The sequence below is a fragment of the Coloeus monedula genome (genome assembly GCF_965178545.1).
Source record: "Coloeus monedula genome assembly, chromosome: 8".
Classification (NCBI taxonomy): Eukaryota; Metazoa; Chordata; class Aves; order Passeriformes; family Corvidae; genus Coloeus; species Coloeus monedula.
This window is the reverse complement of record NC_138788.1, coordinates 20,741,224-20,767,752: the sequence shown is the minus strand read 5'-3', so window position 1 is coordinate 20,767,752 and position 26,529 is coordinate 20,741,224. Positions and strand designations below refer to the sequence as shown.

Here is a 26,529-nt window from a genome sequence, read left to right as displayed (position 1 = left end):
CAGTTAAGCATATATTTCAATGTGAAGCTTGTGAGCACTCTCTCATGATTTAAATTAAGACTTCAAATGCTTTTCTCTATTGGAGTCAGGAAATTAAGTTCACAAAGATCAGAATACATTTCACAGATAATTTCTGTGAGAGGAATCACCCATTTAAAAGAGGCAATGATGAAGCAAAGACCTTCAGCTGTGATTTCCCTGATTTGACAGCAGTAGCAGCCCTCAGACCTGTGATGATCTGAAGGTGATAGTGATGCAAGGGCTGGAGAGAGAAGTAGCATTTTGTTAGATCAAAAGATGTAGCAGCAGAAAAGAGGCTTTCGGACAGACTCACAAAAATGGTGACAGAAGGAACCTCTGGAGGTTACTCAGTCCAGCCTTCTACTTGGAACAGAGGTAGCACCGAAACCAGACTAATCTAATCATCTTCAAAGGCTGACATCTCCCCTACTCTGCAGGTATCTGTCCCAGTGCTGCATCATCATCCTCCTGGTCAAAAACGTTTTCTGGGCTCCAGTCTGAGTTTCTAAGGCCCAGACTTGGGGGCATTGCTTTTTTGTTTCGGCATCTGTACTAGCAGGTCTTTGATTTTATACTCTGAAAACATCCTTTAATTAATTGTGGGTTGATATTAGATTCCCCCATTAGCTTCTTTGCCAGATTAAGCAAGTCTGTCTCCCTCAGCTCATCCTTGTAGGAGATGGGCCCTAGTCCTCAATAGTCTGAGTAGCCCTTATTCAGATGTGAAACAGATTTCAAGCCAAGTATAATTTGGGAACAATTTATTTCTGTGTACCTTAATTGTGTTAATTCTGTATTTTATCTGGCTGTGAGACACAAGCTGCAGTGTCATTGCCATTCTATTTCAGATTGGAAAATATCCACTAGATCTTGTATGGAGCAGAACCAAATAATTCAAAGTCTCTGATCTGCCCTGACATGTCCCCAGCAGATATTGCAATGGTTAAAAGATTTCTCTCTGCCTCACTGATAAAGCTATCTTCTAGACACAAAATTAAGATAGCCACTGGTTTTCCATACAATTAGCATCCATTCTATATTTAATTTATCTCCTTATCCTGTGAAAAGCAGATGAGATGCAATACTTGGAGCCATCCTGCCTCAGTATCCTTATGATTGCCTTCATTACCAAAGGAAACTTTGCTTGAAGTCATGTTTAGGAATGTGGCAATAGCAAGAGTTTCTAGTACTAAAGGGGACATATAACTTCTGATCCTGGTTTTGCCCTCGGTATAATAAGGATGATACCACAAAGACACAATAGGAAATATAAAAAATTAAATAAGGACTAGGAACATTGTCTCCCGGTTTATGAAATCCAGAATATCTGGATTTGTAATACACTTATTGCTTTTAAGAAAGTTTTTGCATTCATAATCTAAGTCTTGCTTTCCTGTAATACGTGAAGGTGCATCACGAAACACATTTGTAAGTCTTTATTGGATCATTCAGAATTGTCTATCCTTTTTTTTACCACCTCTTCAATTGCACTGCCTAATAGCTTCTCAAAAGCTGAAAATTTCTGTCAAAGGTTTCGCTTCTCATTAGAATAGTGCACCTTGACATGGTCAGAGATCACTGTTTATAACAAAATCAGAAAGGGCGCATCAACAGCTCTAATGCTGGTTAAGTATAAACAAAAAAAAAGGAAAGAAATCCAAGTCATACTTTATATACTATGAAAAATACAGTTCTTAAAGTGCTTTTGCAGGCCACCTATTTTTCTTACTCACAGGGCACTCTTTTGAATAAATTTGGATTACATTAAGGTCTTTCCAATAGCAGTAGGTGAGATCTTGCAGGGATATAGGTACACTTGGTATATGTTCACCACTGCAGGCAGAGGAGAAAAAAGTGCTTTTTACATTGACTGTAACAGAACAATAAAGATACACAGGAATTCCCTAGTTTCACTCTGAAAAACATTAAAAATAATTCTTTTTTAGTCTCCCCCTTAGCCCTCATTCCTGAATGTAATTCTGTAAGATCATAGTTCTGTCCTTTCCTGGTAGTCATGATGTGTTTGGCACATTCACTGCCTCCTGCAGTACGCATTACCCCTGGGAAGCCCAAGATGTCATTAGGCTTATGCATTTTCTTACTTTTCAGCCAAAGCTAAAGAAATTGTTCCATTCTTTGTCCCTTGGCATTAGATAATCCCTAAACTAAAGCTTTTCCTGAATTACCTTTTTTTCCCTCAAAGATACCTTTGAACTTCCAGTTGTTTCCAGAGCTGCTCTAGAACATCAACACAGCTTTCTCCATTCTGCATCATCAGTTTATGTGGTACTAGAGAGGCCATCTCCAAAGAAAAACAGGGTAATTCTCTCTTCATGGGTTGAGTGTTTCTTGCTATAACTCCTAAGACTGCCAGTAAAATCACTGGTTACTGGCAGCTGAAAGACCAGTGCCCTTTTTCACCTGGAAAACCATCTGGCATCATGAGCATCAAGAGTTTTCAAGTGGTGATCACTTAGCCTGTAAACAAGGGTTATATCAAACTGAAATTTCTTCTGGTCATTAGATACTTGAAAAGTTGTTGATTTATGCACAAACTTCTTCAGCAGAATTTCACAGTTCCTGTATACATAACCATTCAAACTTGCCTTGCAGAAGAAATGCTGCTGCAGTTATTGATCTCAAAATGCTCACCACGGTTTTCCTTGGTTTTTTGGACCCTTTTCTATCAACTCCACTTCATAACATATTAGAACAGATTGCAATTTTGGTTACAGTCTAAATAAACTGGATCTAGAGTTCCATGGGGCCAAAGTCCAGGGTGATTTGAACTTGGGCTTTAATCCAGGTGCATCATGCTGATGAGCAAAGAAAATGTTATCAGTCAGCTAGTTACAACAAGTCCTTGGCCTGCAGATGGAAGCAGAAGATGAGGAGGAGGAAATAAGGATATACCGTGTGATAATTGGTAGGTGACAGCATGCTGTGTGTGCAGCCTGGGGAAACAGAGATCCATTCAATCCACCTCACAACAGCTCCAGCAACTTCACTGGCCCACACACTCTTCCGTCTCAAGCACCCACCGTGTTTCTTAGCCTCCAGTCATCAGCCTTGGCGCCAACAGATGAATCATATCTTCTGTGAGTGTCCCTGCTGCAGTACCTTATTATCATCCTCTGCAGTTAGATAGCACTTGCCAATCCCAGATCTCAAAACACTGCATTAATATGGATGTGACCTGGGATTTAATATCTTGCTTGTCGCCATGGGAAATCAGCCATCATTAAGACAAGAGACCCCATGTCCTCACTCTCCTTAAATTCTCTAATCCCTAGGTCACATCACCTGCCTTCATTATGTGTGCTTAACAATCAATGGTGAACACTTCTGATAGAGTTTTTCCACATTCCAAAAAGGCAGCAGATAATTAATGACCACATTTATTTTTAGATTCACATACGAGTCACAGTAACACTTCTGCAGTATGTGGTCAGTCAACTGATTTCTATTTTCTAGCTCACTAGATGCTTAGAGCTCTGCAATTGACTATCATTCTGGATTTGACCAAGCAGAGGGATATAAGCACGAGAGCAGTGGTTTGCAGCAACTGGTACACATCATCACTTTAATGTTCCAAGCCATCAGTCCCCTCTTGACTCAGATCAGTCATAAAAGCCCTATTGCCTACAGCCCAGCAGCTTCCTAAGTCACTCTGAGAAGCCTACTAAATAGGACCACCCTTAGAGCCCAGCTCTAGAATAGAATGAGCAGCAAAACCCCTTTCCTCCCTAAGGGAGAGAGGGAGAGCACAGCAGGCCAGGTCATAGTCCCCACAGTACCTGAATGAAGTAAGGAGGAAAGATTTAGAAGTGGCCAGGTTCAATCAGAAATCAAGCTCATCAAACACATTTATGATGATGAAGAAGCAGGTCTAGGGTCAAGCTAGGAAAACAACCCATGGCTAAGAGTGAGAATTATGCAGAATAAAGATTACCAATGGCAGACACAATCTTCCAGTTACTAGGTAGCTCCACAGCAGTGAGGGACATGCAAGGCCAAGCTGAAAAGCCAGTCTATCACTACAGCTGCATTAAAGACCAATATTCCTACCAGATAGTTTAAGCTGGATATGAAGCCCAAGCCTGGGCTTAAATAGAGACCCTGGACCTATGGGCAGAGGGTGTGGATGGTGACCATGGGAGGTGTGTTAAGGCCATTAAGGCTATTAATGCACTTCAGGATCACAATACAGGTTTCTCTCATCTTTGCAGAATGTGCTTACGTGGGAGAATATCTCTGCTGCTGGGATGGAAAGGAGCTGTTAAACTCACACAGGAGAATTAAGGTAAATACAAACTGTTGAGATTACTTGTCCCAATTATCTTCCTCAGTTTAAGCAGTTCAGCACACAAACTTTAGGAATTAAACATTCCCATAGGGCCTGGTTCCTTCTAGAAACTTGTGCTACCTTTCTACTGCATCTACTCTTAGTGTTTCTTTGAGGAGCTATTTCTCTAAATTTTCAGACCAAAGCATTGCAGCCAGCATGGAACCACTTACTGGAGGTGATGGTTTTGTTGTAAGGTTTTTTTTCCTCTCAGCTGGCTTGTTTGTTTTAATTTCATTTGGTTTGTTTTTGGGGTTTTTTAAAATCCCTGGCAAGCAGTTTACTTTCCCCAAATAATGCCTGAGAATTTCAGACCTGGACTTCAGACCAATACTTAAATGGGAGGAAAAAATCCCAACACACAACCCCCCCCCGGCCCCCCAACTTTCCAAGTGTTTAAAAAAGCATTTAAATTATGTTTCCACTTTAAAAATTGCTTTAAGAAGGGCTGATAATGTTTAAGTCAAAGTAAAATATTTTAAACAGTGTCAAATTGAATATTTCCATTTGCACTGAGTATTTTTTTTTTACTTAACAAGAAAAACTTAGAGGTTAGCGTTTAGTGTTAGGCTGTTATTTTCTTGAATGTTTTCATTTTACTCTTAAAAATGATTATTATTTATATAGGTCATGCTATATTATTTTTTTCCCAGAGGGGAAATCAAGTTTTCATGGGAAGTGACTTAGCGGGATGAAGTGTTCTGTGCTTCCCATGAGGTTAAAAGTTCAGTCAGCTTTATCCCTTGTCATGTTTACTGTACACACCTTTTGACTTCCTGCTCAAACTGCAAAATGGTGTGTATAAACAGCACCCAAACAGACAGGAATTGCTAAAAATATGGAGAGAAAAAGAGTTCTATTAAGTGGTTAGTAGGAACGACTTTTTGATCCAGAGTCTCAGGTTGGACAGAAAGGCAGAAGTGTAACATCCCTCTGCTGATGCTCCTTCTGCTTGTCCACAGTATCAGGACACTTGTTAAGTTTGCTGGCCAAGAGATCACCAGTTAGCTATTCTTCATTGTGCTGAAACCCAGCTAAAACAGATGATTAGTGGGGAGATAACTGCAGGAGGCTGTGTGTTCAGAACTGAGATGGTAGTTCAGATCTCACTTCTATCCTCACATACAAGTGTGTAAATCTGAGTTCATGCCACCATGAACTCAAAGATTTACAATCACTTATTCCACCAGCAGCAAAAGGTCCAAAATATCTCAGCCATTGCTGCAATCTGCACATTGAGAAGTACAACCTCTATAAAGAGCCAGAAAACCTCTTCCAGTATTGGAGATACAACTTGATAGCCAGCATTAAGTATCCGAGATATGATAGATCTGGTAGAGGAGAAAACTGCCAATCTCAAATGTCTTTTGTCAGTGTAACTCAGCAATACAAACCTGCAGGGTGATACTGCAGGGCACGTACACTGCTAGGGAAGTATTTACCCCTTTTTGGCACTCACAGGAGGAACTGCTAGGCAGATGGAGCTAAGAGCAGCCCAGGGTCAGGATATGTCCATTACTCAATTATCATCTAATTATCTATTTATATTTTATAGACACTACTTAATAGTTTCTATCTATTTCAACAAATGTTTGTCCTTTCCTCCTCTTCATTACTGTCTGCAGAACTGCAGACTTTGCCTCCCTCCCGGGGAGGAGTGAGGGTGAGCTTAGCAAACAGTACAAATAAAAATGATGGGTGCTAAAATGTCATGCAATGTAAAATGTAATGAAGACATTCCCTTGTGCCCATCCTGCCAGGCTGTCAGTGCAGGCAAGAAATATTTTTCTCAGTCACAGAGTGCAGTGGGTCGTTTCTCCCTCGGCTCCCCAGCTCTCACCGGGATGCCTCCCCGGGAGGGATGCAGGGCACAGCAGGTGGTCCAGCACGCCGCTGCCCTCAGGACCACCGCTCTTGGTATTTCTTCCAGCGCAGAGGAAATCCCGCTGAATCAGGCTCAGCTCCTGATCTGATCCTTGTCGAGTCAAAGCATCTGTTGAGCGCACGGCACCGGAGGAAGCCGCAGCTCTGGAGCGGGGCTGAGCGCTGCTCCCTGGAAGCGGCACATTGATCACACGGCCGCGTGGCCAATTAGCGGCAGGAGCCAGGGCCAGCCCTCGTGTCTGCGCGGTGGTGATCTATCGGCAGTAATTACCGAGACACTTAATGCCTAGTTTGGATGGGAATTAATTCGAGGCCGGATAAATAATGTATTAGGGCTTATTCAGCCCCGCGTGAAGCGTCGCCCCCGAGCCAGGGCTGGAGCGGCGAGCGGCGGCGATGAGCGGGGCGGCGGCCGGAGCCGGGCGCTGAGGCTGCGGGCAGCGCCCAGCCGGGAGCATGCTGAGCCCCAAGATCAGGCAGGCCAGGAGAGGTGAGTGTGCGACCCGTGCCCCTCGCGGGGTGGGGACGGAGACCATTGCTGGCGCGGGGAAACTTCGCGGCGGCGGAGAGCCTGTACCGCTGCCCGCGGAGTGTCCCCCACCCCGGCTGCAGTGGCTGCTGCCCCGCTGGCTGAAGCCAGCCCTGGGGAGGGCAGCGGAGTGGCTGTTCGGGGTGAAGGAAGCAGAAGGAGGAGGAGACCTGTGCTGGTGTTCACCAACATGGTCTGCAATGTCTGGGCTGAGCAGCAGGGATAAACTAAAAAAAAAAAAAAAAAAGTACTCTGTCCTGGGACTCGACGTAGCCTTTTCACCCCTGTACTGGTTGCTAATGCTGTGTTTCTAACGGTGAATTCATTATAACGGCTGGAGACAGGTGTGCCTGGTTTACCTGCAGCATCTTGGAGAAGCAGTTTGCTGTAGCACATTATCCTTGCAGGGCTGGAAGCAGGAGGTGGAGATACTATTTCTGTGAGCTGTGGGCAAGACAAAAGGAAGGAAGGAAGAAAAACCTGCCCTGGGTTTGCAACAGCTGCTTTGAGCAGTCATTCAGAGCTGCGAGGTATAGTGTGCCATGTTTGTTAAGCAGTGAGCTGGGGCTGGGCACAGCCGTTGTCTCGATGTCAGGTCACCTGGAAGAGATGTTCTGGCAGGGGATGTATTCTGTGATCTTCAGGGGCAGCACCAGTTCCTCATTTGACATGGCATTTGTAAATCATCATTGCCACTCACAAACTAATGACAATGTCAGAGGGATATCTTCCTGCATATTGGAAACAGATTAGATTAATGTAATTTAGGAGCTAAAGCAAACACAGAAGAGTATGTAAAGATTAGGGTTTTCTTCAGCCATGCCAGCATTATAAAATAGGAAAAGTGTCACTGCTTCTAGCTACTGTGATTCTGAGACAGGTACTTTCAGCCAAATGTCACTGCATTGTACATTGAAGCCATATTACGTGATTAAAAGTCCTTAAAATACCATCAGCCCATTAAGTAGCTGTTAGCATCTTGGAAGGAAGAAACTTCCTGCCATGTGGAGGTGTCAGGATCAGATATTTACTGCCACACCCACAGTAAAATCATAAGTACTTATTTTTTAGTTACACAATGTTGTAGAAGTTCAGCAGGCCTTTTGTAGATGCTGCCTCTTTGCCATCCCCCTTCTAAGGGAATCTTTTCATATATGTTATCCAGCATTCCTGGCAGCTACTATAGCTCTGATGAGACAAGCTAGATGATGCTGCTAAGGTTGTACCGGAAGGCTGTGTCATGCCTGCCATTCTTCTGCTTTCTTCAAACCACCTGGAAGAGACTAATTTGTGCACTAATATATATTGAAGTCTGGTTATGGGACAGACATGTGTCACTGTTGTACCAAGAACAGCGAAAAACTACACGAGTCCAGTTTCAGGATAAGTGGCCAAAATGGCTATATTTAGTTATATAAATCAGCTTATATAGCTTTGTTCACAAGGGTGGCGTGACACTATTGGTCCCTTGGTCAACCACCTTCTAGAATGATTGGTGGAGGCTTTACAACACCCATTCAAAATATTTTCTTCAATGTACCATAACAACTTGGAAAACAAGTTTGCAAGTGCAAGATAAAGCCTTGGTTTACAAAAACCTAAAATTGTTTCTCACTTAGCTTGCATGAGAAAGAAAAATTTCACAGGATGCTGTAGCAGCTGGAAAATTCCTCTGCTCCTAGCTTTTTAGTATCCACAGACATGCTAGATTCCTAGGGGCTATTGATACTTAGGGGACAAACTATAGTGTACCTTTGTGATTCTATTTGTAGCAGTACATGTCATTCTCTCTAGGTTTGTCCTGTTTGGTTCATTAACTGTGCAGTGCTAAGTTTATTTCTGGATGAATTTAGAACTCATGAAAAGAGCTGGGATGCTGGGTTTGGAAACTCCAGGAATTTTCCTACTTTTGCAATGCTGTGGCAAAGCACTGGTAACCTCTATCAAAGCCTACCAAATAGGACCTAATCCTGCAAGGTTCTTCTATAGCTCTTGTTCACAGGAACTGTAAACAGGCCATTCTGAAGATGCTGAATGCTTCTTGAAGGTAAGTGTCCCACCTTGCAAGATTGAGGTGAATGGGAAGTGGTAGTTCATGCTCCCTGGAGTCTCAGTTGGGATCGCAGTGAAGATTCAGGTGATAAACGGTGGACAAACATTATTCAGAAGGCTGTGAGAATGTTCTGCTTGCAGTGAACGTCAACAAGGGGCCATTGATCTGCTGCAAGCTGCTGCATGAGTTTGGCTGACTTTTCAGAGTAGTGACTGTTAATTCTGCCATTGAAGACTTCGTTGTGTAAGGGAGGCAATGTGACTTCTCTGAGCAGACAGATTGAAGAGAAGGGACAAGGAAGGATACTCAGGGTACAGCCTGTAGTTTTACTTGAGTGTGACAGAAGGCAGCAATGTGGCTGAATCTAGGGATATTCATGTATTTGTAGAGTTCTTGAGATTCAAACCCCTATGTGTGTGTGGCTAGCTGGCTCTTTGCTTCAGGCTCCCAGCATTTGTGCAAATAGGAATTCTTCAGAAACTTCTCTTTTATTTCCAGTTCTCTGCTGAGAATGTACCTTTAAACATTGAATTGTGATGTCTGATGCTGTCATTTTTGGTTGAGTTGTAGACTGTCCTTAAGAAAGCTCCTGGGTTTAAAGGCATTCAAGCTTTTGAAAATGCGGTGTCTAGACTTGAGCCTGAGATCCAGGGTGTAGTTCCTAATGTCTGTGAAAAGGACAGTAGAGAACAAAGATAATTTGCTTTATTAAAAGTAACTATTAAGTATAAGGCAGTCCTTGCTGTTCCACCAGCAACCTCACATCTATGACTCAGAAATCAGCATTCAGAGGTACATGTTCTTTTCATAAGATCTAGGAAGGTGCAAAATCTCACAGACTGAAAATCTTAATGTGCACAAATGGGCCTTCTGGGAAATCATTCATTCTGGCTGGGTCTGAATGGATTTTGCATTATTTTTTCATCTATAGGGGTTCATGCACAGCAATTGGCCGAGTCCAGGATCCCAAAATGAGTGACTGCAATGGAAAACATCTATTTTCATATTCTTTTTATGTGATGGGGCATAAAAATATAGCCTTGCAGAGTGGAAGCAAGAGAACTTTCCATATGGATTGGAGGCAGTTTTCAGATGACATTCTTCAGTCCTAAGCATTTTTGTTTCCTTGTTTTTAAGAGATTAAAAAATGAAATAAAGCATTTGCTCCTTGACTTGAAAAGTCCCAAAACGGTTACACCTGCCCAGTTGCATTTAAATGTGCTAGAAAATGGAAGCTGGAGTGACTACAGGCTTATGCATTTGTATTTTAATGAGTGATGTGATTGCCCTCTATAGAAAGAAAGTTAGCCTGCTGCCATGATATATAATTTACAGTATTCCTGTCTTCAGCACTGTCAGTCTCAGTTGTAGAGGCACCAAGGATAATCCTTGTCTCGTTAGTAGGACCTTGTACTTTTGGGTGACACTCTGACCTATTATTTCTGTTTGTGACATGCTCTTACATATGTTACAGTATGTTGAAAGTTTTTCTTACAGTCATAATAATTAAACTTTTGTTTGTCTGTTTTAATTAAAACTTAGAGCCTGGGAAAAGTGATGGGAAACATTTTGGTTAGTTAGGCTGCTGCAAATGTACTGGTATCCTTCACATGCCTGTCGTAGAACTGGGTTATTTCCCTCATGCTGTGTGAAGAACCATCCCTTCACCAGCCAGTGAAAGACGGAAAAGAGGAGCTCTCATGTGTCTAGTGCCTCTCACCAAATGCCACCTTAGCACCTGCAGCCTCAGCTCTGCACAGGGCAGCACCGGTGCCTCCACAGCCCCACGCTCAGCTCTGGTTTGAGGGGCTGGTGCTGTACACAGCTATCCCAGAGCACTTGGGAGACCAGCGCCTTGGCATCTCCAGCCTACCAGGCAAATGGTAACACCCAGTTTCTTACTCCTGGAACCAAGGTAAACAGCCCTGAAGCTGTGAACTCCTCCAAACACTTCCTTCAGCCCTCAGAGCCCACCAACATTGCTGGGAGCACACGAGGCCCTGGGGTGGGAGCAATCAGAGTGACTCGTGCAGCTGGCAGAGCAGAGGCACCGTTAACGAGGAGCCCACCTGTGAGGGGGCGGTTCACTACCCCATATCCTTAAATAAGTGATCCTTTAAGGCAGGAGAGGCAAGTTCAGCAGCTTCTCTCTGGAAGGTATGTGGGTAAAAGGCAAGGATGAGGTGTTAGTAATTTGGTTTATAGCTCAATTTGGTAGAGGAAGGCATCTCTGAGACCGTGGGGAGGAGGAGGAGGAGGTGGTGGCAGTAGGGCTGCCTGCAGCATGGCCCTGTGTTTTGTTATTTTGCTTTGGAGGAACTTAAGATGAAGCTGCTAAGTCTAAATCCTAAGGCAGGGGTACAGGGGCTGTGGAAGGAGGCATTGGGCTGGACCTGGTGCATTGCTGGACTAACTTCCCTGAAGGTAGCATGAAGAAATAGGAGCAGACTAAAGGGTGAAGCGTAGAGGACAAGTAAATTATGAGGGTCCCTTTTCACTATGTGCAGCCCTAGGGAGGTGAATGAAGCATGGAGTTACTTGTGTTCCTTGGTACAGGGTTAGGCTCCTAGCATTGTGCTGTTCTGGTGCAGGGGTGTGTGGCAAGGAGCTGCATTATAAGCTCTGGGCTTTTTTTTTTTTTTTTTTTTTTTTCCCTCTCTTGTCCTGATTTAGTGGCCATTTGCATATAGAGACAGGGTCAAGGAAGTGATGTTTGTGGAATTCTTCAAGAGACAGGTTTGCGTTCTCGCTCTTACTTTGTGGCATGTCCCATGAAGAAGGACATGAGTTGTTCAAAGGTGTAATCCTCTCATCTCTGTAGAGATACTGCTCTTGAATTGGATACATGGTGTGTGCTGGAGTAATTGCTGCTATTGGCAATAGCAGCTTTCTGTCCCTGCCTGAAGGCACAGGCAGGCAGTCATTCTCCTTAGAAAAAGCCCTGAAAAGTTTGCAGGCAGGCACCAGCTTATTAAGCTCAGGCAATCTGAATTCAAAATAACGAGCCATAGCCTCACCTCCTGGGGAGGGAAAGGGGCCTTGAGAAAGAGCAGTAATTCAGCTCTGAGGGCAGCTGGATGGCTGGGGAGAACACTTGTGGGGAGGGAATTAAATATTAAAAAATCACGAAGCCATAGGCTCTCTAATTACTAGTAGAACATCACTGAGTGAGTACAGGGTGAAACTGGAAATTAGTGCATAAATAGCACAGTGGAAGCACTACAAATGCTAGCACCTCTCTCCTGAGAGGACAGTCACCTGCTACTTTTACTACCTGTATAAATGTATTGCTCTTAATTGTAAGATTACTGCCAGAATTACTTTCTTTCCTTGCTGGCCTTCCCTTAACATTTATGGTAAATTTTAGGCAAGCACAGCAGCATAAACAACTTAGTTTGTTTTCTTCAGCTCTCTGCAGTATGGGCAGGGGTAGTTGATGCAGTGATAAAGGTTCACTGGTGGGAAACTCCTTCCTGAGGCCGCAGCATGTGCCATCTGCTGAGATGGAAGAGGAAAGGATCTGTGCCTAGACTCTATCCAGGCCTGCACGTATTTAGGTATTTAAAACTAATATGGGAGAGGGGGGCTCCTACTGACAGTCTTTCTAATATGTATTCCTTCCACCAAGCTTTTCTGTGCATCCTTTGTGCCCAATGAGCTGTAAATTAGTCTTTATGAAGAGTTAAATAGAGGAGATACTAGGTTTTTGCTGTGGTTGAAAGAAGTTACTTGTAATATCCTTCCCCTTAAAAGCAGGTGTTCAGAAATGTTATGCTTCACTAAGATTGTCATCCTGTGCACTGGTATTAGAAAAACCAACCTGTGGTATAGGAAATAAATGACAAGCTGCATATGTTGTTTCTAAGGTGAGAACTGATTCTGTTGCATGGAAAGGGTTTGGGTTCTTTATGATCTCTTTGGAAGAACTGCAGGCCCAGGGTTAATACTTACTCCTTTGCAGACTTCCAGTTTAGGATGAGCCACCTTTGTTTTATTAACCAGTGATGTCACAAATAATGATGAGTCAAATATCTGAGTACTTAGATTCAGAGTATGAATTAATGTAGGAGTAAGAATTCCTATATTTCTTCTGCTTTTGTCCCCCAGATCAACCCTGGCAGTGCAGCAAGTCAGTCAGATGTTGCATACATAAGGAAGCAGAATTTGTTCACACATTGAAAATAGGTACAAGAGTGTTGAAATAGGCACAATGAGCTCTTGGTTCAGTGTTATGCCCTAAAAAGCAGGGTAGGCATGAATACCCTCCTGATCTTTGGATGTCTGAAAGAAGAGAAATACAATGTTACGGCTGAATTCAGGGGTGTTTATTGCTGACAGTGGCTGGGTTGTGGTATCACTTCATTTTATAGCCAGTTGCTGGCAAAAGGCCTTGAGAGAGTTTTCTCTACTCTAGATTATTTTTTCAGTCCAGAATAATTTTGGGAAGTGATATCTCATGGAGCAGGGTGGACAAATGTTTGGTGCTCATAACATCAATTTTAGGAATCACTGATGCTAGCAGACACTGCAGTGTCTGAAGAATATGTCCCATGCTTGGCATGGCACAGACAGTATTTAGCAAAAGCATGTGGGTGACTGGAGTGCCTCTGAGGAGCCCAAGTTGTTAGGCAGCAGTGGACCTATGTTTATGCTGCATCTGTAGTGCTGTAGAGCTACAATCTTGATCAGGATTCCACAGTATTTGATGATGTACAAACTCAGGCCACAGTCCCAGCTCCAAACTGAGTGTTACTGTGGTCAGCATTTTTTTGTTAGCTCCTTAATCTACTGTGGCTGGAAAGATTATTAAAAATTAATAGTCATAGCCATAGAGAGGACTGCAAGGGGCTGCTGCTGATTGCAGAGGGAGTACAAGTATTCATTCAGCCTTCCTTCTGTGACCTGATTTGACTCACTAAAATAGCAGCAAGAAAAAAAATCTGAGAACTTTCTACCATTACAGTGAGCAACTTCTCTTATAAAAAGGTCTCACCTTGTTAGTGTAGTGTGGGAATGTAAGGCTGAGTGTATTGGCAGATGGAAAGAGCTGAGTGGAAGTAGAAAGAAAGGAATAAGACTTTTTTCTTCTGGCAGTGGTAAGCTGTAGCTCAGTGTGGTTGTCCATGGGACTACAAGAGATGCAACAGAGATGCCCTTCAGCAGTGCTTGTCAGGTATGCAGTTCTAACCAATCAGATGGAGAAGATGTACAGCTTGCAAGAGGTTGTGCCAGAGTTCAGTGGGAGTGGAGAGCTGGTGCTTGGGTTTGCTAGATAGCTTTGTCGTCCATAGTGTGCAACAAGTGCATGTGCTTTAAAGCAACACATCAATTAGAGACTACCTAAGTGCTGATCTGTCCTCTGAATAGTCTGCAGTGGATCCAGATGGAAGATCTCAGAGGATGGTGCAGATAAAGGGACTGGAAAATACGGTCTTTTGCTGGGAGCAGTTTCTGTACTTGTTCTTACACTGTCAATATGGTCTGTAACTCTGGTTTTGCAGTAACAAAGGACATGGGCTATTTCACTTGACTAGATAGTAAATTGGTAGGTCAGTCTGTTGTAGCAGAAGGAGTCAAGCCATCATCTTTCCATCCTGGCACTTACCCATGATCTAATGCTGGTGGTTTGAAAAGACTGGCATGGCTTCATGTATTTGCAGGGTGCTTTTGAGAACAGCTGGTGGCAGATTACCTGCAGTATTTAAGGTTTGTTCATTGACAGTTGTCAAAATTACTACGTATTCCTACAACCTGAAACAGAAATTCAAATTATTTTGCAAATACAAGGTTAAACTCTTTAAATAACTGTTCTGTGGAGTTGAGACCTGCTGGCCTTCTTGCTGATAGTGACAGCAAATTAAGTTTGGGACTGCTTTGTACAATAGCTGAAAGGTCTCCAGTGTGAAATGTCAACCAACAAACCAATGCCCCTTTATGACAGCAATGTATTGCCAAAATACTTAGCTTTTCCTGAAGTCCAGCATGCCATCAATTTGTAACAATAGTTTGAAGATGAATGTCAGTTGGTCTTTAGGAGAAAATGATTAAATTATTCCACTGTCTTTATGTTTTGTATTGTATGGGGTGGATTGCATTATCAAATATACTTGGGTTTTCCTTGACTTGTGGAAAGGTTCTGCATTAATGTTTATCTGTTTGTGCTACTGTATGTGTGATCTCTGATGTAATAAAGACAAGGCATTGCAAGGTCATTGGTTAGTATATCTCATGGAAGCCTTGAACTTTGTATTACTTGAAAAGAGGACTGAGATTGAAGCTGATTTTTTTTCTTTCTTCAGTCTTACCCCCCTGATGCCATGTTTAGATAAACGACCTGCATACTTTTGAAAGTAACTCTGCTCAGTAAAGTGGCTTTTATGGTCACATCACCCAGGTCACTGGGGTATAAAATTATTTTTCTGATTTACAGTGTGCTTTATACAGAGCTGGCTATGCCATTTGTAAGGTGGTGAAAAGTCATGGCTGTTGAACACCACAAAGAAGTCCAAGATTAATTTCTTCATTCTAGCCAGGGAGCAACTTCCCTCAAACTAGTGTGTCTTTGCCTCGTTTCTGACTGTGTTCCATAAATGCTGTGCCAGTGGAACAGAGGCATCGTTTTTCTACATATTCTACAAAGGAAATACTGTGATCTTGTTGAAGATAGATGGAAAACCTGAGTCAGCTGTGATGACCCTAAAAAGGCTATAGGCAACTTGTAATGTGTGTTGCTGTGCCTGAGCTTACGGGACGGTGGGGCTACACAGCTTTCAGAAGCAGTTCCAGTTACGTGTATTCCAAGTGTTGTTTGGGTGTGCCGAACCTGCTTACTGGCAGGAAATCCTGCCTCCCTTTCTGCCAGGTATTGTCAGCATGTTCACCCTTAAAAAGTGCTGATATGAAGCATTTATACAGTCCAGTGTTATTCTTCAGAACTCCTTGGTGCACATGGAGTTTGCCAGTGAAAAAGCACTGACTGATCTGGCAGTGCAAGACATGCGAGAACAACCTTTGCAAAATAGCACACATCTTAAAAGCAGAACCCTCAGCTTTTGGACTTTGAGAGGAGATGGAACTGTGTTCTGGAGATAGGGTGCTCCTTCATGGACCAGTCTAGTTTCCCAAGCCATTTGGGCTCCTTTGTGGGCATTCATCTTTTCTTGTCAGAGTCCTTCATGCTGGCTCAGATTCTTTAGCCATAGCTGAAATATGTTTTTTGGTCATCTCCTTTCTATTCAGACCTTTCTTCACCCCTCCCCCCTTCCCCCCCCCTTTGGTATTTTTTCTGCTCAAAAGGCTATCTATGTGGTTGGGGGGCAGGGTTATTTGGGTTTGGTGATTGTTTTTAAACAGAATGTGCTTACCTAGAGGTAAATAATGTATAACCAAAGTTTCTGCTCTTCAGTTAAGGGCTGAAAGGTATTTCAGACTGTGAATATAGCCAATTTCTAACAGCAGTCATCCCTAGTCTGAGAGTGAAATTACAGTGGTTTATAGTATAGTATATTGTGCTAGTTTATGTTGGATTTTACATTTGTGAACTGGTTTTTGGGAATGCAGTTTTTCTTGCAGGAATTTAATAACAAGTAAATATTTATACAAACAGATCCACCAATCCTTCAGACTTTAAGTATTTTTTTTTTTTTTATCTGGTTTGGTACTTTCAGTCTGGTTTTCCAACCACTGCAGAAAATACAAGTTAGTAGACAAACATATATAAAGCTGTCTCCCTGCTTTTCCTTTGGTTGGACTGTAATGTTACAGAACTGCTTCCACTGTAATGCCTGCACAGGGTTTTTTTGGAAAAAAAACCCAAACAGAAACAGGTTTCCACACCCTTTTATTTTTTCCTTTCCTGTTTTTATTTTGGCTGAAAGAGAACCAAATCAAGGGAACGAAGTAGAACACAGCACATCACTTTGCTCTATAAAATGTTCTGAGCAGACAGGTGCAGCTTTATTGAGTAGAAGTGATGGAGCACAAGCTGGCTCTTAGTGTTTCTGAATGTGGCAATTGTCATCCTGATCACAAAATGGGAGCAGGTACGTGACTGTGTAGCACCTTTTTATTTCTGTAGAGATTGCTACTCTGTCTTGAGGGAACTAAAAGCCCTTGCCAGTTCCTTAGAAATATTAAATATTCTGACTAATTTCTTTGCTTATTGTATTTCAAGATGCTTAATTCTCAGATTGTGCTGAGGAAGAATCTTGGTTTTGTTTGTGCTTACTGACTCTGGTATCTTAGCAATCAAATTCAAACATAGATATGGTTGTGAGATGGATACAGAAAAATCTAAACCAAGTATTTTATTGCCTACAATTCAGTGAAAGGAAATTCAAGCATATTACTTGTATTTCCAGTGAAACCTTTTTATAAGGCCAAATTTGAATTGAGTAAACCAACTGAGAATATTTTTTATAGTATGGGAAACCACTTCCCTTTGTGGCTAGTGCTTTAAACAGATTATATTAGAAATAATATGTAGTGTCACTGTGTCATCAGACTGAAGGAACACCAGAGCAAAGTGCCTTTATTGTAGGACAGTTTGTTGGCCAGAATCAATTATAATGACTGTATTGATTTTAGCTAACTGCCTATGAAATTTCAAAAGATTACAACTTTAATTGATGTTGAATTGCATTGAGTTGATTGATTTCCATGTCTGGTTTAAGTAAGTACTTACTGAGTGCTCAAATCTCTAGTGGTGTTCAGAGCTGGGAGAGGGAGAGCAGAAGAGATTGTATAATGTTGCCAGGCAGGATTGAACTCAGGAAGGGGGGATGGTATGGATAGGGAAGGGCAGATGTTGTCTCTGTTATGTGCATATTCAGGGTAGAAAATAGATGTGATAGAAAACAGGAATGTGGATATTGCTTGGAGGCAGGTCTAAGTTGTAGAGGAACTCTTGTAGTGGTGTATGGCCCTCTGGATAGGGATCGCTGCCTCTGTAAGGAATGGAAGTATGGCTCCATCCAACTTGACCCACCCACTCCTTAGGATAATCTTGGATTTTACCATTAGAGGCATGACAATCAAGTGTGGGGTTTTGGAGGGGAGTTTGTTTAGTGTAGTCTCAGGCATTTGCACACTGAGTGTTAAGCATTGCTTCACTGCCTTTGCTTGTATTCCTCCTCTCATATTCATCTCGATATGAGAACTTCCATATGCCAGTGTCACTTCCAGTCACAGGAGTATTTTCAAGGTCTGTAATTCTGATTCTTGCCTTACACAATGATTTACCATCCCAAAATGGCTCGACTCGTTAGTGGCACCTATGTGTCTGCCTGGTCTGTTGTTACCTTGCCGTGCTACAATTGCCTGGAGTGGGCATGGTGTGGGTATGTGGTTGGCATTTCAGTACTGCCGTGCTGTGCAAATGAATCCCAAACCTTTATCCGTGGAGAGTTTGAATCCTTTCTACACTGATTTCTGTTTAGAACTTATGCATATGGCTAAATCAATAATCAACTAATGACAATGTGAAGAGCAAAACCAACCTGTGTGGTGTTATTGAAAACGCATTACTGGATCGGAACTCCAGAGCATGTAAAGTATTTGCTGAGTTGTGAGTCTGATTTATTGATTTTGTTTTCTTCCTTATGTTCTGCTGATTCCATAATTCTGTTAAATAGATGAGCACAAATAATATATTTCTACCATTAAGAATCAGGGTCTTGATGTACTGCATCAGATTATAGAAGTAGATATTTTGATCTCAGTAGTCTGAGATAGCTGCTGCTTTAAAGGCAGGCTGTGCTCATCTGTAAAAGTTTTCTTCTGACCTCTATGCAATTACTGTATTCTGTGAAGCATGCAATATAAGCATCAATGCTGTTAATAGCCATAAATAATTCCTCTTTCTAAAAATTTCTATCTGATCCATGTTGTTGACTTGCAGATGAAGTTGCTAAGTATCTCCCTAATGAAATTAACTATTACAGTCACGACCAGAAACTAAGGAAATGGAAAGCTAAGACAGCATGAAGAATTAACAATCAGAGCAATTGACTGAGATGTGGTGCTGCATAAAATAAAATAAGAAAAAGATCTGCATTCTCCAGTGACTGATTGGGAAAGCTTTAAGTCTTGGCTAAAATAAATAATTACTAGGTGAGCTGTACAAGTAGTACCAAAGCAGGAGTGAGGGAACATACAAGGTAACATATTTGGGGTTATTTCAAAGCAAGATGTTTGATGTCTTTTGTGAGGTCTGTGTCAATATAGATGGTAGGTTTCCAGTTAAATGAATTTCTTAGAGGGAGAGGTAAAGTAGCAGAGGGTGTATATACTACATGCAAGTCAGGAAAACTGGGGGCTGATGGCATTTTCATGCTTAAGTTGGAGGGTGCTAAGGTACTTCAGTGTGGAGATAGTCTAATATTACCAAAATCCATCTTTCAGTAAGCACTTAATTGGTTATTTTAATAGCCAAGATGTTGCCTAAGAACCATTATAGTGCCTTTGATAAAAGCAAATGTTTGGGATATTTATTTTTGTAATGACACAGTTTGTAACATGAATGTGGAATGGAATCTGGACAGTCTAAACCAGATTACAGTTTGATAATAATTGTAAAGTGTGGCCTGGGATGAGGCAGAGAAGTTTCATTTGACTCAGTTCCTATGGACCTCTGCAACAGAGATTTAAACATGACCAGTGAGTTTTGTTACAGCCTGTGTGTGAGATGGGGTCCTCCACATCCTGATGGGGAGGGGCCAGGTGTTCTGGTAACCATCTGCCAGAGGTTGCTGTGTGGCCAGAAGGGCCGAATTAAAGCCTGAGGATCTTGGCTGCATGGGGGAAGGTGGTTCTTGATATATTTATGGGAATGAAAATACCTGTCTGAGAGAGCTCAGACCACAGTGAGTGAGCTTAGAGAATATGCCTGGATACATCAAGGCCTGATTTTAAGTGAACTCTGTATTAAGATTTTTTTTTTCTACTATTTTTTTAGTGTGCAGAAATAATCAGAATGAAGGAGTACTGGGTTACTTAGGAGAATCCAAAAGTTGCTCGTAAACTTTACTAATGTAGGACTAATGCTATATATTAGCTCACATTGAATTCAGCAATGTATTTTAGGCATAAATTAAGGGAAGAGTAATTTTGAAAAAGCTGCGATGCTGCAGCAGCACTTCTTACAACATTTCAACTTTTAAATTAATTTTTAAGTGAAACTAAAAGCAAAATAAAAACTTAATTTCTTACTGCATTGAAACAGTTATAATTTGAAACCTAATTTCTCTTGACTGAGCCACAAGATAAAAACCTGTTATTCACAGCTCTGTTGAGAGTAGCAGGATTTACCTTAGCAGTTTAGAAAAATGTAAAAAAAAATTCTATCCTGCCTGCTAGGGCTTGCACCGAGTCTGCAATTTAGGACTAAAAAAGTGATGCCATCTTTTGTCTATAAAACTGGGAATTTGTTAGGGTCAGACTTGAGTGCCTTCTGGATGGTTACAGGAGAGGTGAGCGGATCCTTAAGCCAGAGTGGGAGGAGAAAGGATATGAAACTATACAAGTGGAGATTGTGTCACGGAGACTTCTTGATAATGAGAGGATGTGATGCCATTCAGATCTGCCCTCTGCTGACGAAAACCGTGTAGATGTGCTGGTTTATAGTTCTTTATAAAGCAGAACATGATGACCTGACTGCCAGGTCATGAGGAAGGTTAAAGCAGATTTTATCACAGACACCAATGTAATTTCCTTCACTGGATTACACTGAGGAGGCTCTCTAAAGATCTGACCAAAGTCCCTTATCTGCCTCTCCTTATTTTGCAGTTTGCTTCATGGAAGTGAAGGAATAGGATCAAGTTTAATGTTGCAATCATGATTATTATTTTTTTTTAATTTTTTTTTTTTTAATTCCCCAGACACCACAACATCCACGTTATTTTTCTTTCTTTGGCGTATGCTGGCAGTTTCATCACTGTGTGCTGAGGCACCAGGAGCAGAAACCAGGTGGTAACATCAAGGCCACGTTTTAGTTGTCTGAACCCGAAAGAGACAAAACTAGATGCTACTCTGAGAGGCAGAGGGTTGCCCTTTCTTGTGATAGTTTGAATTAGCTGTAGTGTGTCAGGGATACCTGAATAAGAAGCTTCCGTGGTTTTTAGCTGCAACAGTTCAATGTTAATGTGAGACATCAGTGATGCAGATTTACTGGTATTTGCCTGTAAACTCATGCCTTGTTCCAAGTGGGCAGTTATAAATTGTGCTTTAAGTTAGCTGAATGCAGAAAATGGGATGGAGCAGGGTTGTGTTAGCTCTAATGAAGGAAAAATGGCATGAAATATTAAATAATAACTGTTATTATAAGATGCTTCATAAATCCAAAGGAAGTAGATGTGAAAAAGACCTATGAGGTCGCCTAACCTATCTATTCCAGAGAACTGGCTTACTGCCTGCAATATATAATCATTGTGTGCTACTCCAGACTAGTTCTAAATGCCCCAGCTTTAGTACTCTTACTGCAAAAGAGGAGGATAGAAAGACTGATAGACTTTTCTTCTATTGCATAAACTTTTCCTCACTTGTCTGTTTCTGAAACTCTTCCTCAGATTTACGTGTTGGTTCTTTCCTCTATTTTGTCCTTTTATTTTTTAATTAAATTTTTAAATTTTGTTTTTCTGCACCAATGTCAGAATGCCCTGAAGAGTGAGATGGCTTTAATAATTCTGGATAGCTGTGTTATCTCTATGCCTTTTGTGTAGATCACAGTCACTCCTTTGATTGACAATTCTCTTTTTGAATCTTCCCCAGTTTTTTAATTTTTTTTCCCCTCTCTCTCCTGTGGCAACTGGTTTCACTGGTTAATCACCCCAGACTGATAGTGCATGGAGGGAGAGTATTTTTTTATACTCTCTCCTTCTCTTTGTGCCCCCTCACTACACATTTGTACATCCTCATTGGGCAAATATCCCATTAGGAGAGAGCAGTATCACTATTCCCATGTAGAGGTGGAAGGCAGTAATGATTTGCCACAAAGAAAGGTAGTGTGAGCAGTGAAGCCTTAGTGGTGGTATTGTGTCTCTTTACACACCCTGGAGTGAGCAATACCAAAAAGGTGACGTTTGTCTTGTGTTTGCTGTCATGAACTTGAAAGTACACCCTGAAAAACAAGTACCTGTTCAAAGAGGGAACATGTAATGGTCTGTCCATATCTGAGAAGAAAATGTGGAACAGTTCTTTAGCCTCTCTGAGTGTTCTTACTGTTATTTCTTTGTTTCACTTACTCTGTAATTCTCTTTTCAGCCCGGTCAAGGAGTCTGGTGATGGGTGAACAGATTGGGCCTCCCTCCAGAGCATCTTCTCCAAATCCTCAAGAACGTGTGCTGAAGTGTGGCTGGCTAAAGAAACAAAGGAGCATTATGAAGAACTGGCAGCAGCGGTGGTTTGTGCTGCGTGGGGATCAGCTCTCCTATTATAAGGATGAAGAGGAAACTAAACCTCAGGTGTGACTAGAGAACTGTAGGACTTAATGGTTGTGACTTCTGTGATCACAGTCATGCTTTGATTGACAGCTCATTTCAGTTGTTTTCTATCCTCACCAAAACCATACACACTTAAGGAGGTTCAAAGGCAAGAGATGTCGCAGGGAGGCTTCTCTACTACCAGACAAGTCACAGAGCTTGAGAAAAGGTTAGAAGGTGTTTATTTACCCACTAGGGCATGCTGACCTCCAGATCTTAATATGGTCATCTATGAGACTGGAGTTTGACAGGAAGAGCTATGGAGTTACAGATTACTGAGGTAGGAGTGATTAACCTTGCTTGCTCAGCTGGGACTCGTTATCTCCCAGTTAATCCATTGTTAGCCATGAGGTGAACCAGCTCAGGGCTGGCTTGTGTGTGTGTGGAGTGCATAGGTTTTGTTACATGCTGAGAATGGGCTGTAATGTGTTTTAGTGTGGGGAGAGAGGGGGTGGCTGTTGTGCTATGGGCTAAAGCTTACAGAGGAGATGAAGAATTTCTTATTCATGTTTTTCAAATGGCTGTAAAATTCTATTGCAGCATTTGTGCTAAGGTCTTCCCTAGTTGCTGCAGTAGATTATGCATCATAATTCACTAGTCATTGTTTTGACTGTCAGGCCTTTAACCAGAGTTATTGAACAGAGGGAACATAATTGAATGAGCCAGACAGTGTCCCTGTACTGCTGGCTCCTGATGAGTCAGTACAGGCATTACAGAGTGACAGTCAGCCTGTGTAATATCATCACCATCCACACGCTCATTATGGACGATTATTAAACTGCTTGATGCAGCTGTCTGCTTGACTGTCACACATAAATTTCATTGTAGAGTGAGAATGGAAATTAATATTCCCCTGTGGGCCTGACATGAATATGGTAGATGAATGAGGATGTTGACTGCATCTTATATCTTGCACTCTCCTGATCAGGGGTTTGGTCTATAATTACAGATAGTCTGCTGTGTAAAGGCTAGAGAGATTTCAACTTGATGATGTAACCTGATTACTCAGGATGCTGCTGGTAGCAGCTGGATTTTGCACTTTCAAGCCAAGCACCTTATCTTCATATGCAATGCATGTGGAGAGCTGGGCACTTCTGAACTGTGTCAGTGAACATGAAGAGGAATAAACTGCCTCAGGTAGTCATGTTGTAAAGGATTTCTTTAACCCTGGCCCTGTTTGGGCACAGGGTTGCCATACATTTATCAATGTGGGAAGCCATTTTCTGTAGGATGATACAGGACTATGTCCTGACTATTCTTGTAGGAGTTGCAAATTAGATTTGCATCTGACTTCAGCTACGACTGTATGCATCCCATGGGTGAGATGTACTTTTGGGACTTGTAGAGAGCTGTTGCTTGGGATTCTCTGGAATGAAAGGGCAATGGCACAGGCGTGCCCATGCATCTTAGGAGGATAACTGAGACTCTTTATTGGAGGGACTTCTTTGTTATTGGCCATGGAGATATTTTCACCAGTTGTTATTTATAATAATCCCTCATTTCCCTCAAGCCTAAAGGTACTCATGCTTAATTTAAATCTTCTTGGTTTATTTATTAAGTATGGCCTTTAAGCTTGTGTGTAAAAACAAAATCAATAGTTTCACCAGAGTTCTCATTGATCTTTTGCCTACTTGATTATTTATACATACTCCGGAAGAGAGTTGTATTCTTGTTGTTTACTTGATAAAGTCAAATGAGATTTATGACATAATGTTTCAAAAGAGAAACATGAAACACATCTTTTTGTTTATGGATGTCATGTTGCCTATTTTTATGAAAACCTGTTTTTTCAGATTCTTAGAGAAAACTGTAGATACTCTTCCTTTAATAGTATTGCTGAAAAGGTGGAACTGTAATCTAATGGCAGGAGAATCATGTAGGCTTTCTGAAGAGGAATTATTCTTGTCTTTAATGGACAGAGTACTGTTGAAGGTGTGTATATTTGTGTGCCACCTGACAGTTGCAGTTGCACAGCCCACTCCATCAGGCACCAAAGGTTAGAGGGTAGACTTGCAGCCATTGCTTTTCTTCAGAGTTTTCTTTTTTTTTTTTTTTGCCCCCATGAGGACAGGGGGAAGTGAGGACTGACTTGCAAAGAGCTTTTGATGCTGCTACTGACTCTGTCAATATATGTGTGGGCTTTTTAAGTAGCTTTGGGCTCATTTCTATTCCCAGGAAAGGAGACAGCAGGCACCCCTCCCCAATTTCCAGGGGAACAGAAGTCACTGCAACTAATTCATTAACCTTCCTTCAGTATTGGCTTGGCGTGATAAAAAGCTTTAATGCATCTGCAGTGGGCTTGAATTTTGTGCTTTAGGAAACAGCATAATTTTCTAGAATGTGTTCTGTCCACTGGACTCGAAAGATGATGTTTTTATACAATACTTTTTGATACCATTTGGAGTAACTTCAGATGCATTTTTGTCAAGTTGCCTTTCCAGTGTTTTCCGGTTATCTTTGGAATGTCTTCAGTTTATCTTTGAATTTCAGTGAACCTCAGAGTCAAATTGCAGGGCACCAGGACTGGGAGGAAAGGGTGTTGAAGGTTTATCCTGTTGTGTTGACTTATTTTACCTCAATTTTAAATCTTACAAACATTCTTGAGAAACCACTCAGCATGGATTTTGCTAAGTGCCCTCCTACACTGTGTCCTTCCATAGTCTTATCCTTACACTAGCAGGGGACAGGAACTGAGCCTTTACACTGTTGAACAAAGCATCTGTAGGAAGATGTATTCCCAAGGAGCAAAGCTATGGAAGTTATACTGAATAGCAGCAATCATAAGTAACATATCTGGCCTCATTATTTTAGAGAGAAGATTGCAAAGGTCATATGATGAGTTGTCTTCTGTTAGTTGAAATTCTGGATAGTCTGTCTCATGAGACATTAATTATGTTTCTCCATTATATGTGGATCTGCAAACTGACAAATAGCATAACTAGATTTTGTTTTGATTACCAGTGTTATAATGGTCGAGTGTGTTTTGGATTTGGTTGTTGCCAGATTAGTAAACATGCATAGCTACATTCTCATAAACCAGGGATATGTGTGAAAAAACCTGACTGAAACAGCTGTCTTCGTTTTCTGTTCAGCAAGAAAAGATGCTTTGGAACCAGTTTGCATTGCAGGGCAGTTTAGTGCAGGAGTGGGAACTGCTGATTACCTTCTTCATGGCTTAACTCTTGAGAGTCCCAGTTCTTACGGTATTTTGTCTGATTAGGCATATGTCCTGAAGAACGTTAACTGGAAACCCTTTAAAATATCAGAGATTAAATGCTTGTTTCACTCTTGTTACTGGACAAGAGCTTCCTGTGATATCTTTTTCAGCTTTTCCATAAAGACCATTTTGCCCACTTTGAAGATACTCTGTCACCAGCTATCCAGAATTCCCAAACTGGAATACGTTGTGTTAGTTATGCTTGGGCTCAAAGTGGAAATGAAGCTGAATACTGGCAGCATTTGAACTTAGGAAGTAAAAGGGCTCAGGTTTTTTTCTAGGGAAGCTATAGTCCTTTGGATTAAAAGGGTAGTCTATTGCCTTGCAAACTGGATTAGCTGCTCTCTTCTAGTACCTCCCTGGGAACTTCTGTGTACTGAGGATCTCTGGAAAATTGGCCATTTTATTCAAATGCATGCTGCAACCAGAAATTCAAGGGTGTAGGAAGAACAGATGTAATGTGAGATAAAACTTTTGCAAGGGATAATTAGTTACGGAAACCAAGGAGAATCACTTCTGCGTGCTCAGAGTAGTGTTATTCCAGAGGAAAGAGCCTTTAACCAGCAGTGTCCAGTGTGAGAGGAAGGACAGTGAAGCAGGTGCTTGACCAGCTCAAATCTTTTCTTGCTCAGAACTGTGGAAAGGTGTTGGGCTCAGTAGATGAGCAGGACTTGAATTTACTATACATTTCATCATCCTTTCCTTTCCCTTTTAGTGGCCTTTCCCTTTTCACTAATGTTTGTGTCCATTACAGGGTTTGATACTACTGCAAGGCAGTCAGGTGAATGAGCTGCCACCTAATCCTGATGAACCAGGGAAACATCTCTTTGAAATTACCCCAGGTATGCCAGCATTTCTTTGTGCTTTCAACATAACATCACCTCATTCCCATCAGTTGTCATTAATGGTAATTGAGTTGTACTTATCGCTCCTGAGTGTTCTGATACACCGGCCAGATAATCTAGTGAGACTGAGAAATGGGACTTGACTACATGGTGTTGTTTT

At 41.7% G+C, this 26,529-nt stretch overlaps 1 protein-coding gene across 2 annotated transcripts in view; it reads left to right on the top strand.

Moving 5' to 3' along the window:
• Window positions 1-6,706: 6,706 nt before the first annotated feature.
• The window catches only part of ARHGAP22 (Rho GTPase activating protein 22), a gene marked incomplete at both ends in the record, with an annotated part of 130,597 nt that continues 110,774 nt past the window's right edge, over window positions 6,707-26,529 (top strand). For both annotated transcript variants that reach the window (XM_082286622.1, XM_082286621.1), the window contains 3 exons: window positions 6,707-6,740; window positions 22,090-22,289; window positions 26,279-26,366. In XM_082286622.1, the coding sequence (XP_082142748.1) occupies window positions 6,707-6,740; window positions 22,090-22,289; window positions 26,279-26,366 (322 nt within the window). The remainder of the gene's footprint in view (window positions 6,741-22,089; window positions 22,290-26,278; window positions 26,367-26,529) is intronic.